Genomic DNA, 15,188 nt, shown 5'->3' with positions numbered 1-15,188 from the left:
AGCTGCCCAGCAGACTTAAAGGCAGAAAACAACACGCCAACTTAAGCACAAGACTCGCTCAACGAGGTCCAAGTTACATATTTTAAAAAAGATTTTATTTTCATGTATTTATGAGAGAGAGATGGAGAAGGAGAATGGGCACACCAGGGCTTTCAGCCACTGCAAACGAACTCCAGACGCATGCACCACCATGTGCATCTGGCTTATGTGGGACCTGGAGAATCGAACCTGGGTCCTTGGGCTTCACAGGCATGCACCTTCACAGTTAAGCCATCTCTCCAGCCCAAAACTTTCCATTTTTGTGACATGTGGTCATTATAGGCCCCCTGTCTTCCTAATAATAACTAGTTAATGATTATTTTGAGGCCTCTTTTATGATGAGTTGCATTTTGGCTTCCCTTCCATTTGTTCATGTATCTGTCCATTCATTATCCCCCTTACCTGCCCATCCACTAATTCATTCACTGCTCCAGCTAACACTGAAAGACTGTTGTGATTTGAATGGGCTATTTCCCTCATAGGCGCATGTATTTCAACACTTTTTGCCTAGCTGATGGAAGACAAGATGATCTTAGGGAAATTGTGGTATAAAACAACAACAACAACAAACAACAACAACAACAACAAAAATCCCCTCCTTACAAGACCTGCATAACATTGGACTCATTAACATTCCACCACAGATGATGAGGGAGGGGAAAAAGACAACAAGATAGGAGAGGGACTAATTGGAAAGAAGAAGGGTTTCAGCGGAAGGGGGCAGGAGAGGGTAGGCAAAAGAAGGTGATGGGAGAGGATTTTGACAAAAATACATCATATGCATGTAGGGAAATTTTGGATAAAACGTTTTAAAAGCCTCCTGACCAACTACACTGGCAGGCATATTAGCAGTTGTGTTTCATAACTACGCCCTCACCCTTTATCTTTCCCCTAGATTACTTGAATAAAAGAAAATAGTGCAGGAAGAGAGTACACGGATAATTTTTTTTTGTCTGTCCAATTTCACTCAAATGCTTCTCAACTCCTCTTTGTGCCTTTATTATAATCTCTGATTTCTTAATTAGGGTGAACCATTTTTGTGCCTGCAGAGTCTTGGCTACATTAATGTACAAAATGAAAAGTCGGTATGATTCTGTTTTTCCTAAAATTTTATTGTGCTAACTTCTCATTGATGACACGTATGTATGTCCAGGCCATTTGCATTTACATGTGTAACAACATTCTATCTGCTACTTTCTATCATTTTTATATGAGTGTTATGGTTGGTTTTATTCAGCATCTGAACTTTCTTTTCAATGTCTCTAAGGGTTTTGACATTATGGTTTTTTTTTTTAAATTTTATTTATTTATTTATTTATTTGAGAGTGACAGACACAGAGAGAAAGACAGATAGAGGGAGAGAGAGAATGGGCGCGCCAGGGCTTCCAGCCTCTGCAAACAAACTCCAGACGTGTGCGCCCCCTTGTGCATCTGGCTAACGTGGGACCTGGGGAACCAAGCCTCGAACCGGGGTCCTTAGGTTTCACAGGCAAGCGCTTAACCGCTAAGCCATCTCTCCAGCCCGGTTTTGACATTATGAATAGAGCACAATTTCTATAACTTCCTATCAAGTGATTCATGTTTTAGTTCATTTGTTTACTTCTAAGCCTTAATTACCAGCGTGAACTGCACAACTAAATATATGTACACATCCATAATTGTATAGTATTTCTTATAAAATGAATACTTGATATTCTTTTTTTAAAATTTATTTATTTGATATGGAGAAAGAAGCAGAGGGAGAGAGAGAAAGACAGATAGAGGGAGAGAGAGAGAATGGGTGCACCAGGGCTTCCAGCCTCTGCAAACGAACTCCAGACTCGTGTGCCCCCGTGTACATCTGGCTAACGTAGGACCTGGGGAACCGAGCCTCGAACCAGGGTCCTTAGGCTTCACAGGCAAGCGCTTAACCACTAAGCCATCTCTCCAGCCCTTGATAAATATTCTTTTACTTCTTAAAATATACTAAAGATTTAGGACACTGTTTTTTTTTGTGTGTGTGTCTGTGTGTGTGTGTGTGTGTGTGTGTGTGTGTGTGTGAGGTAGGGTCTCACTGTATCCCAGGCTGATCTAGTAATCATTCTGTAGTCCTGGGCTGGCCTAGAACTCACATTGATCCTCCTACCTCTGCCTCCAGAGTGCTAGGATTAAATAGGGTATTGTTTTTTTTGGGTGGGGAGGCAGTTAAGTCATTTTTTACACTTAATTTTGAATTGCTATTTATGTAGTTTAGGGATTAATTGCAATCAATTATCAATATTTAAAACAAAATGGTAAAACAATAGAAAAATTTACTACTTTTGTTTCCCTCTTTTTCTCTTTTATAATGAGATAAAACATCCTTTAGTTGCACTGGACAGATCAAATGGTCCTCTAGGGAAAAAGTCCCTGAACCATAAACACTTCCAACTATCATGTGTTTTCAGCATCTCTTACTCACTGGTCTCTTGAGGTATGTAAAATTAGATTCATATCTTCTTATGATAGGTTATTATTGGCACTTCATGTTAGAGAAAACAGGGATCTCAGTCTGCAAAGGTACAATTCTTTTTACATAGGTAAAATGGGTGGATGGATTTAAATTGAATAATGAGAAGAGTGGCTTTATTTTTTACATATGATTCTATTGTTGAGATTGATATAAACATGTGTTATACTCTAAACTGCTTGAGCAAGCTTAAAGCAAAATAGATAAGTATCAAGGAATGGGAACTGAACAACATAAAAGAATAATTATAGAAATGTTCATTGACATATTTAAAAAGGTTAACTGAATTTGACCAGAACCACATTATACCTAGCGGAATGTACAAGACACCAGAAAACATCAAAAATTTTGTAATACTTGGAATTTAGGATAGGTTGCTGTTTTTATTTTTTTCAGTGATGATTGACTATCTGAATGATTTCATCATCTAACCACTTGATAGATAAGGAAAATTTGATGACAGTTAAAATAAATGACAGCTGAACATGGTGCAGCAAACCTTTAATCCCAAGGCTCTGGAGGCTTAGATAGGAGGGTCCCAGTGAATTCAAAGCCGGTCTGAGGCTACAGTCTGAGTTCTGGTTCTTATCCAGATTTTGGGGTTTTATTAGTGATCCAAAAGATAAGTAAATTCATAGTAGACACAGGCTAATTGGGAATGTTTTCACCAGCAGTATTAGAACTTAAAAACATACCTATAAGTATAGTTCTATAATTTGTTATAATTTTGTAGTTTCTAAGAATTTAAGTAAACTTTTGCTCATAATCATGCAAATACTTTTTCAATTTCATAGTCATTTTTAGGTGTTAGCTTTAACCTCATTTCTTTATTTTTCTCCAATTTTGCTTCACTTTTGTTTTCTTTTATTGTCTAATTTCTCTGTCAGTTTAGAACTTCGCAAGTCTATTTTCTTCTTTGTTTTATAATTGTATATATTTTATGTGGGCTTGAAATCACCTTTTATTCCCGTGTTTTAGCAAGTATTTGTCTGTTTGACATAGTTATGATTCTGAGTTTGGGGGTACATTATGTAGAAAACAGATAGCCTTAACTTTATGGGCATTGTAGTCTAGTTGAGAAGAAAAACAATTAGTTACATTCATTATAAATACTGAGGAGACAGGCAGTGTTCTTTGAGAGCAAATACATTTAAATTATATTTGAAAGTTATATTTTGATCACTAACCTGAGTATTTTACTCTATTATTGGATAAGTGATAATATATTTTGTAGTATCTTTTATTAAGAAGTAGTTGACATATTTAAAAATATCTTTTAGGTACTGAGTTTTTGTGTTCTCTGCTTGAGGATACCATCTTTTATTTATTCATTCAACTAATATTTTCATCAGTATCATGGGCAATTGAGAGAAAATAAATTTAATATTTATTGATTACATATATGGAATATCTACATACTGATACATAATTATTTTCTTTAATTATCCCTAAAGTGTAACACAAAAAGCCAATATTTTTTAGTCGTTATATTCATGAACTCACAGTGGCTGTGTTATGTGCACAATATTGGTCCCATCAACATTTTGTCATGAATTACAGAGGAAGGCAAAAAAAGACATCAAAATAGTTGGAAAGAAGAGGGAGTTCAGTGGAAGAGGCATGGGGAGGAGAAAGAGAAAATGATGGGAGAGGATTATGATCAAATATATTATGTACATGTATGAAGTCTGCCAATAAATTGCTGTAAAAAGATCATTTTGTGTGTGTGTGTGTGTGTGTGTGTGTGTGTGTGTGGTAGGGCCTCACTGTAGCCCAGGCTGACTAGAATTCACTGTGTAGTCTCAGACTGGCTTTGACCTCCTACCTCTGCCTCCCAAGTGTTGGGATTAAAGGTATGTGCCACCATGCTCAGCTAAGGTCAATATTTTTAATTCATTCAATAGATAAAGGAAATGGGGTTCTAGGGTAACTTCTTAGTGGCTAATCCATCTATTAATTTTATCTGAATCCAAAGCCCGTATTCTGCCTACTGTGCTATATTCCTTCTGTACTTAATGTAAAACTACAATTCAATATGAGGATATATATAATATATAAAATGTAAGGATTGAGAAAAATGATTTTTCCTACATCCTGATTCCTGTCAGAGGTTTAAGTTTTCTGACTGTAAATGAGGACTTTAGAGAAGTGATTCTTGCATACCTATAGTGCTTCATGAATCAATGCTTTGCTGATATGCAAAGTTTTGCTGTTAATTCAAAATCATAATAATAAAGATTCAAATAGAGATGTTTCTAAACATAATTTCTCTACTGAGCATGATAAAGACTGGTAACTGACAAGTTCATCTACCTATACCTCTGTGTGGACCAATTCTTTCTTGTTTCAGAGACTGCAAATATGAGTAAGTCATAGTACCTCAGCACCACCCTGATATTTGGTAAGTTAATCTTGCAACTAGTTTGCTAAATCATAGTCATAAAATAAATAATAATAATATAAGGACCTAAAATTAAAAACATTTAATGAATCGTGAAGGTAGATATTTTCCAGAGGTGGAAAGTGGAATAAAAGAGCTTATTTGTGACAATGAAAGCTGAAGTTTAAAGCTGGGTTGTTTGTGAGATGAGCCAGGAGATGTATAAATGAATATATAATATGTATAATTATAAACAATTAAACTAATATTATACACTAGTATAGAATGTAATATATATATATTGAAACAAAAATCAAAAGAATTTGGGGTTGAAATGCTATTTTCCATATTGACCTTTATTTTCTCTCATGATGATCATCACTGTACCCACTTTGGGGAAAGCAGAGGGATATTAAATAAGAGACCTTATATAGAACAGAACAAGATTACAAGACTGCCACTGGCTGCCTTGTGTGGTCATTTAAAAACATCTGATTATAGTAGGTGTTTCTACATCTTCAGCTATGCTAACTATAATTAAAAATAAAACTGGCATATATTTGTGGTGTACAACGTGATGTTTGATTTATCTATACATGGTGAAATGACTAAATGAAACTGGTGAGTATATTCACTATGTACTTATTTTCTTTGAGAACATTGAAATCTATCCTATTAGAATTTTTTTTGAGGCAAGCCCAACAGGCAATATTTTTTTTTTTTTTTTTTTAAATTTTAGAGAGAAAAGAGAGATTGCACCAGAGCCTCAGCCACTACAATTGAACTCCCAATGCTTGTGCCACCTAGTGGGCATGTGCGACCTTGCACTTGCTTCACATTTGTGCTTTTGGCTAAGGTGGGATCTGGAGAGTAGAACATAGGACCTTAGGCTTCAGAGGCAAGCACCTTAACCACTAAGCCATCTCTCCAGCCCAGACTGCATTTTTAAAAATAAGAGTGAGAAAGAGAGAGAGAGAGAAGAAATTGGAGAATGGCCATGCCATGGCCTCCAGCCATTACAACAGAACTCCAGTTGTGTGCACCATCTTGTGCACATGTGGAACCTTGTGTGCTTGCATCCCCTTGTGTGTCTGGTTTATGTGGAACCTGGAGAGTCAAACATGAGTCCTTAGTCTTCACAGGCAAGTGCCTTATCCACTAAGCCATCGCTCCAGCCCCTCGGCAAATTTTAAGCATACAACATACTATTATTTTTACTATAATCACCTTGATGCACATCTATCCAGTCTGATAGAATATTTGAGTCTTTTGACCAACATTTTCTTACACTGCTTTTCCATCGCACTTCATTTTTTCTTGGTGCACCATAATATTCTTAGCTTCTATCAGCATGACTTCTTCAGATTCATCACATAAATGAGTTCTCCAGTCATCTTTGTTACTTCAATTTCATTTAGTAAAATGACCTGCAGCTTATTCATCTTATTACAAAACATAGGATTTCCTTTATTTTTAAAGGCTGAAGAATATGTTTTTACATATTACTTACTGTAAGTGATACTACAATGAAAATGGGAAGATGTTTGGACTTAGTGGTATTATTCCTTTGCCTATATCCCCTCAAAAGTGGTATTGGTGAATGTTTTTTTTCTGTCTCTCTTTTATGTTGTACTGCTTAGAAAATTCTAGGGCCCTATTACATTAGTCAACAAATATATAGCTGAGCTATACATGTAGGGCTATTTTTCTATTTTTAAAATATTTTTATTTTTATTTATTTATGAGAGAGAGAGGGGGGGGAGAGAGAGAAGAGAGAATGGGTGCCCCAGGGCATCCAGCCACTGCAAACGAGCTCCAGATGCATGCACCACCTTGTGCATCTGGCTTACATGGGTCTTGAGAAATTGAAGTGAAGTCCTTTGGCTTTGCAAGCAAATGCCTTAACTGCTAAGCCATCCCTCCACCCCACCCCCATTTTTCTATTTTTCATCCTTAATGTATGTTCTAATTTGTATGGTCAACAATAGTGTACAAGGTTTTCTTATTTCAGAACTATTTCATACATATTATCTTTTAACCCTTTGGTAAAGGCTTTTTAAAAATGTGAAATGATATGTGGTATTCACATTTTATTTACCTGTTGAGTAATAATGCATAGCACTTGTTCATATGCTTTTTGGTCTGTATTCTTTAAGCTAAAGTACAAACAGAATTTCCTAACACTGAGTTCCATCCTTCTATTAACATAATTGCAATTTACAGCTGCTCCTGCTCTCCTTCAGGTAGCACTGTCAACAAAGCCAATGGAAGGAGGGAATCACTCTGTGGTGACAGAGTTTGTGTTCCTGGGAGCCACCAACTCCTGGAATATCCAACTGCTCCTCTTTGTCTTCTCCTCCATGTTTTATGTGGCAAGCATGGCAGGAAACTCCCTCATCGTGTTCACGGTGGCTTCTGACCCTCACCTGCACTCTCCCATGTACTTTCTGTTGGCCAACCTCTCCTTCATTGACTTAGGTGTTTCTTCTGTCACTTGTCCAAAGATGATTTATGACATGTTCAGGAAGTGCAAAGTCATCTCCTTTAGGGGCTGTGTCACTCAAATCTTCTTCATCCATGTCATTGGTGGTGTGGAGGTAGTGCTGCTCATAGCCATGGCCTATGACAGGTATGTGGCCATCTGTAAGCCTCTCCATTACCTGACCATCATGAGCCCAAGAATGTGCATCTTCTTTTTAGTGGTTGCCTGGGTGGTTGGCCTTATGCATTCTGGAGTTCAACTGGCCTTTGTGGTAAATTTACCTTTCTGTGGCCCAAATGTGTTAGACAGCTTTTACTGTGACCTACCAAGGTTTATCAAACTTGCCTGCATAGATACCAACCAACTGCAATTAATGGTCTCAGCCAACAGTGGATTCATCTCTGTGGGCTCCTTCGTCATCCTGATCATCTCCTATGTTGTCATAGTAGTCACTGTTCAGAAACACTCAAGTGGTTCCTCCAAAGCTCTGTCTACACTGTCAGCTCATATTACTGTGGTAGTCCTGTTTTTTGGTCCTTTGATATTTGTCTATACTTGGCCATCTCCCTCCATACACCTGGATAAATTTCTGGCCCTATTTGATGCAGTCCTCACTCCTTTTCTGAATCCTGTGATCTACACCTTCAGGAACCAAGAGATGAAAGTGGCAATGAGGAGAGTGTGCAGACAGCTACTGAGATACAAGACTATATCTTAAGTGGTTGCATCATGAACAGTATTCATTGGACATAAATTAATTCTAGATAAACTCAGTGAAAAATCTATTTTCCTCTTCTTGGATTTGTGTATCTACACTGATACTTGTGCTACTTTGATTTTTATTTTGAAGAGACTGAAAATTCCTTTTAAAAACAAAAAAGAAATTTTATATGAATTTGTCAAAGACTACTATAATCCAGAGCCTTAATTCCTACATAATAATACTTATAAGAAGTAAGCTCTCAGACACACAGAAGATGGAATGCATTTTAAGGCTCTTAGTGGGAAACGTTCTCTCTCTTTTAAAATTTTTTTTTTGTTTATCTTTATTTATTTGAGAGTGACAGACAAAAAGAAAGAGGGAGATAGAGAGAATGGGCACTCCAGGGCCTGTAGCCACTGCAAAAGAACTCCAGAGGCCTGTGCCCCCTTGTGCATCTGGCTAACGTGGGTCCTGGGGAATCCAGCCTCTAAAGGGGGTCCTTAGGCTTCACAGGCAAGAGCTTAACCACTAAGCAATCTCTCCATCCCTTATTTATCTATTTTATTATTTATTTGAGCCAGAGAGAGGGGGAGAGATAGAGAGAGTGAGAATGGGTGTGCCAGGGGGCCTCCAGCCACTTCAAAGGAACTCCAGATGTGTGTGCCCCCTTTTACATCTGGCTAATGTGGGACCTGGGGAATCAAGCCTCGAACCTGGATCCTCAGTCTTCACAGGCAAGCACTTAACCACTAAGCCATCTCTTCAGCCCCAGCTTGTCTCTTTTTTGTGGGTGGAAATTTCTGGCATTAGTGCATGTAGTAGTTATAAATCATGGTAGAACTGGGACAATTTTAAATTTGTTCTCTACCTCCCATATATCCAATTTCCTCTTTTGGTTGCCTGCCTGACTAGGAAATAATTCAGAATCTTTTTTTTTTTTAAAATTTTTTTTTGTTCATTATTTATTTATTTATTTGAGAGCGACAGACATAGAGAGAAAGACAGATAGAGGGAGAGAGAGAGAATGGGCGCGCCAGGGCTTCCAGCCTCTGCAAACGAACTCCAGACACGTGCGCCCCCTTGTGCATCTGGCTAACGTGGGACCTGGGGAACCAAGCCTCGAACCGGGGTCCTTAGGCTTCACAGGCAAGCGCTTAACCGATAAACCGTCTCTCCAGCCCATAATTCAGAATCTTAACACACATTCACGGGTCTATGGTTACATGCCTGCTGCGAGCCCCCTGACCCGCAGGAAAAGCACGACCAGCAAACAAGGATCCTTCTCGATCACACTTTATTGGAGAGCCTCTTGGTTAACAAAAAGGTTGATGGCGAGGGGCCGGGGCGCAGGAGTGTAGCTGCTTTTATAGGGTGTAATACTACTAGACACCTACAGATTGGCCGCCACCTGCTCCCCCATCACCCAGGGCCACGGGATAGGCCCAGGATGCATTACATCATGTGCACGCGCAGCATCAAGCAAGACTGTCGCCAGGATATGACCAAGTAGGGGGTTGTTCGTCACCACTCTCAGCAGGAAGTCAGCGCCATCTTGTAATGGCGTCTGTAGCCGCTCCCTGCAGCTCCTCCTTTTTTGTTTAATAAAATGGCCAAGCGTAAATAGAAAACATGCCTTCCCGATCAGGTCCGCACCTCATGATGTGTTGACCGATCAAGGGAAGAAGTCCAACCTCCCCTTCCTCAGTGCAATGGGACAGGTCCCCTGAGAGTGCAAAGGCGGCGGTCAAACGAAAGCTACCATATTCCTGCCCATCCTCGTGCAATGGGTACTCTGAGACCCTGAGGGTGCAAGGGCCAGGGAAGCTATTTGTCTTTTAAAGCTGCCAGCCAGATTTGGGGAGAGGAGCCACATTCTAAGGCAGCGAGCGCTTGTGAAATGACCATTTTATCTCTCCTAGTTTGGGTTCGCAGGCGACAGACCAACCATAGGCAAAGCACACACCCTCCTAAGCAGCACACCAGGAACATTCCAGTTCCTACCCATTCCTTGAAATAGGAGAATGCAGATGATATCCAAGAAGTAAAGCCTTCTGCCAAGCTAAGATCCACTCGTGTGGAATTAATATGTACTATAGCTTGTCTTAATTCCTCCAATTCCCTATCAAATTCCTTAGACCAATTTTGCGAGAGGGCTAGCGACAAACTACGAGACAGATTAGCAGCTCTGGTGAAGTTTTCATAAGGGACACTAGTAACACACAATGCATTATACTTCCATTCACATCCCAGCTGAGCTAGCTGCCAAAGGACATCAACCTGTTCTTGGACTAAATCTATTCTTTGGTTTAAAATTTGGATACCACCCTTTAAGTGAGAATTTAAAGCTGTCTCAGTGTCTAAGGCCTCTGAGGTAGAAGTAGCCAAGTTATTCAAAGTTTCAGCCGTCTGTACTGAGGAAGCTATGGCCACACCCGCCGCAGTAGCGGCAGCAGCTATCACAGCCACGGCTGCTATAACTGCTGCTGTGATGCCAAAATCCCTTTTTTTTCTAAATAAAGTCAGCGTGCTGGGAGCTTCCACAGGCACAGGGACCCAACGAGGGACCCTAAGGACCATAGCATTTTTAAACTTTGGACCCAGCATTGGGACAAGAGGCAGGAGGTATTGGAGCAGCTACTGAAGGAGGAATTACTGAGTACAAACATAAACGGTGGGTGAACGCAAACTGGTGCCGGGGAGAAAGTAGCATTTCTTGCGTTAGTTTGGCACCCATGTCCAATGCTCATAATTCCCCCTGTGGTGTTGATAGTTTTGTATAAGGCATCCCAGTTCTCATCAGCTTCCTCCACCACCTGCTCCTTCTCACTAAAGACTGCAGTCACATTATTACAAGCAACTTGTCCTCCCTGTAATAACACAAAAGGTGTGAAATCAGTACAGCTTCCATTTGTTCCACACAAAATCCACTTTGAAAATGGATTATACCTTCTATCTTGTCTGAAAAATCCCCCAGTCCATAAGGCCGGATAGGGATGGGGACCCCTCATGTCCGGGGAGAAATTAAAGAGTTTTTCCTTACTCGTCCAGCCAACACCGGTAGACTGACAGTCAGACCACGGCCAGGTTTCCCCTTCATCACTTCCCCAACAATGAGGAGCAAGTCGTGGTTGGTATGCTTTGTCTGATATGTTTACACCAACCAGAAATGTTCCATTAAGCCAGATTGCCAATTCAGTATAGGTATAGTTACCAAATTTATATTGGGAAGTCTTATTCTCTGGACCATACCAATCATTACGTCTCTGTTGGTCATTTCTTTCCCAAATCATGTCCCTGTGGAACCAAGCAAAGGCTTGTTTCTTTAAGACCATACAGTCCTCATAAGTCGGATCAAGCGTAAAGCACAATGTCCCCGATGCCTGGAAACTCCGCTGTTCTCCGATAGAAATGGAAGAGGTGTCTTTCCTCACCATGGGAAGACCCAGTTCCTTCTCTGTTGTAAAGAAACGGGGAAAAACCACAGCAGAGTGGCATACTGGCATGGGTTTGGGAAATGTAGACATAATGCCCCAACGCTGTTCTCCCCTACATTCCAGGCACAGGATGAGGATCATCAATAAGGCTCTCTTTTTCTCCATCCTTCTCTCCATCCTGGTAGGCATCTCCGTCTCCAGGAGCCTCCTGTTGGGGTCGGGTAATTGTTTTCACCAAGCGAGCCGGAACCCAATGCGGAGAATCTTGGTCCTGTGGAAAAACACAAACAGCTCCCCTGGATCTTAATATCACAAGATCCGGTCCTTTCCATTTATTATCCAAGACGTCTTTCCACATCACCATTTCTTTCGGCACAGAAGTTAGAGATTTTCCATGTCTATCAGCTGCGCTGTCACCATGGAAATCCAAAATTAAAAAATTGAGTGTAAAAAGAGCTAAAGATATTCTTTCCTTGGGAGTAGCGTCTTTGGCTATCCCTCTTTTTTGTTTAAATAAAAGAGCTTTCAAGGTCTTATTAGCTCTTTCTACTATTCCTTGGCCCTTTGGGTTATAAGGAAGGCCAGTGGTGTGGGTTACCTGCATTTGAGCACAAAAGGCTCGAAAACCAGCAGATGTGTATGCTGGGCCATTATCAGTTTTTAAATGGCGTGGCTTTCCCCAAGCAGCCCAGGCCTCTAGGCAGTGAGTCTTTACATGAGAGGCCTTTTTGCCTGCCAATGGTGAGGCGAAAATAATACCGGAGCATGTGTCCACTGAAACATGTAGGTATTTTAATCTTCCAAACTCTGGAAGATGTGTTACATCCATTTGCCAAAGGTCTCCAGGGTGCAGGCCCCGAGGGTTGACGCCCACATGTGGGGAAGGCAAAAAGGTAACACAAGATTGACAAGACTTTACAATGTTTCGAGCCTCGTTTCTAGAAATGAGAAATTTGAGTCTTAAAGTATTTGCAGGTACATGATATAATCTATGAAATTCTATAGCTGAAGCCTTAGGATCTCCTAAGGAAACCATGGCCAGCCTGGTTAGCCCGATCTACCAGGTCATTAGCCTGTGACAGGGGTCCAGGCAGTAATGAATGGGCTCGGATATGAGAAACATAAAATGGGCAAGTTCTCTGCTGAATTAAAGATTGAAGTTGTAATAGAATATTGGACACTGAACTAGAGGAGCGAACTGAAGCTGCGATCTCTAAATTAGCCACTGCATTGGCCACATACAAGGAATCTGTAAACAAATTAAAGGAAGTGGGGAATGTCTGAAATACCTCCAAGACTATTAAGCATTCAACAATCTGAGGAGAGTCAGGCCTGAACATTCTTACTATAGGCTCCGATCCCTGTACCAGGTAGGCCCCACGACCAGACTTTGAGCCATCAGTAAAGATGGCAGGGGCTGATGTAATAGGCTCCTAAACAGTGATTTTAGGAAAGTAAACCAAATTGTTTTCAACAAAAGACAAAATAGGGCTCTTTGGGTAATGATTATCTATGACATTTGGAAAGGCACACGTAAGAATGCTCCAATCATCCACTGTGCCAGACAAAACTTTTACTTGTTCCTTAGTATAGGGAATGATAAGTTTATCAGGCAGCTTTGCAAAATGTACTAAGCAATACTTAAGCCCCAAACAGGCCTGCTGAGCTACCAACTGTGGGAAATACTGAAGAGTGCGAGCCCCTAAAGAGTGTCCATGAAGCCACAACAGCGGTCCCTCCTGCCAAAGTACCCCTGTAGGGACATCCTTAGTCTTAAGGACACATAAAAGTAATGGTTTAGATGGATCAAATCTATCAAGTTGTGCTTTACTAAGCGCCTCTTCAATCTTAGTAAGGGCCTCACGGGCAGGCTGCGTAAGCGTACGAGGAGAGGAGACATCAGGGTTGCCTTCAAGAATAGAAAAAAGAGGCAGTAATTCCGAGCGAGGCACATGAAGGAAACCTCTCAGCCAATTAATGTCTCCCAGCAGCTTTTGAAAATCATTGAGTGTATGTAAATGAGAGGTCCGTATACACATCTTCTGTGGCCCCACAGAATGAGGGCCAATGATGGTCCCCAGAAAAGTAACAGAATCTGTCTGTTGAACCTTCTCAGGGGCTATCAGCAAGCCATGATTCTCTAATGCTTGAACAACTCTTTGAAAAGAGGCATGTAAAACTGTTAACTCAGGGGCTGTCAACAAAATATCATCCATATAATGAATCATACGGAGAGAAGGGAACTCTTGACGGACAGAGGCCAAGGCTGTGTCTACAAATAATTGGCACATAGTAGGGCTATTAGCCATTCCCTGAGGCAACACACACCATTGGAAACGAGCATCCGGCCTCTCATGATTGACTGAGGGAAGAGTGAAAGCAAAACGTTCCCTGTCTTGTGGACAAAGCGGTATGGAAAAGAAACAATCCTTAATATCTAAGACCATCACTGGCCAGCCCTTGGGCAAGGCAGAAAGTGCCGGCAGGCCTCTCTGAACAGGTCCTAAAACCTGCATTTGGGCATTGACTGCTCTCAGGTCATGGAGCAGCCTCCATTTACCTGACTGTTTTTTAATTACAAATATTGGAGTATTCCAAGGAGAAACAGAGGGTTCCACATGGCCCAGATCTACCTGTTCCTGTACTAACTGTTTTGCGGCTTCCAATTTTTCTTGTGATAGGGGCCATTGAGGGACCCAAACCGCCTTGTTAGTTAACCAAGGGATGGGCACCTGAATTCTTTTGGAAGCAGCATTTTCAATGCCCCCTAAGAAAAACCCAATCCATTATGGTCTAATTTTTCTTTGGGAATAATTGGATCGGGGCGCCCCTGAAGGAACTTTCCTAGTCCCTGTTCTGGGACAAAGCCTTGTATTTTCATCATATTTTTACTAGCCTCCGAATAGTCATTAGTCAAGCGGAGGCGCAACTGGGATTGAACATCCCTTCCCCACAAATTGATAGGGACCGCTAATACAAAAGGCTGTATTTTTCCCTTTTGCCCCTCATCAGTATACCATGTTAGTTCTTTTGCACTCATCTGGGGTGTCTCTGCATACCCCAAACCTTGAAGGGTCTGAGAGGATCTTTGAAGGGGCCAAGACTTTGGCCAGGAGTCTAGTTTTATAATACTCCTGTCTGCACCTGTATCGACTAAGCCCGAGAACATCTTGCCTTCAATGATTAACTGTAAGAGAGGTCTCTGATCTAATTCCCATGACAAGCAGGCCAGGTCCACCCCTGTGGACCCAAGACATCCTGTCCCCCTTTCCCTCTGTTCAGCAGGGAATTGTGAATGAGTGGAGGGCAAAGCCAACAGCTGAGCAATACGATCCCCCGGTGCAATGGAGATCGTCCCATAAGGGGAGTGGCAGAGGACTTTAATGACGCCTGTAAAGTCAGGGTCAATGACTCCAGGAAAGACAATTAACCCCTTCAAGGTTGATGACGACCGCCCCAGAAGAAGCCCCACAGTATCTTTATGTAAAGGGCCGCAAACGTCGGTCTCCAGGGCTTGGATCCCCATCTCAGGGGTTAGGACCAATCCGGAGGCGGCACAGAGGTCCAGCCCTGCGGAGCCTGACGTGGCTCTCCTGCATGAGAGGACGGAGGCGGGCCCAGCGCCGGGGCCGGGGTCTGCAATGCCCCATAAATTTGTGGGC

General features: G+C 41.3%; 1 protein-coding gene across 1 annotated transcript; it reads left to right on the top strand.

Moving 5' to 3' along the window:
* The first annotated feature begins 7,168 nt into the window (after window positions 1-7,168).
* On the top strand, window positions 7,169-8,107 carry LOC101613606 (olfactory receptor 4F3/4F16/4F29-like). The gene has a single exon (XM_004672539.2). The coding sequence runs from the start codon at window positions 7,172-7,174 to the stop codon at window positions 8,105-8,107; it is 936 nt and encodes a 311-aa protein (XP_004672596.2). The 5' UTR covers window positions 7,169-7,171.
* The last annotated feature ends 7,081 nt before the right edge of the window (window positions 8,108-15,188 follow it).

The sequence above is a fragment of the Jaculus jaculus genome, chromosome 8 (genome assembly GCF_020740685.1).
Source record: "Jaculus jaculus isolate mJacJac1 chromosome 8, mJacJac1.mat.Y.cur, whole genome shotgun sequence".
NCBI classification, from domain to species: Eukaryota; Metazoa; Chordata; class Mammalia; order Rodentia; family Dipodidae; genus Jaculus; species Jaculus jaculus.
This window is presented reverse-complemented; position numbering and strand designations above follow the sequence as displayed.

Coding starts and splice junctions, on each gene's coding strand:
- LOC101613606 (XM_004672539.2), top strand. CDS start 7,172: ATGGAAGGAGGGAATCACTCTGTGGTGACAGAGTTTGTGTTCCTGGGA.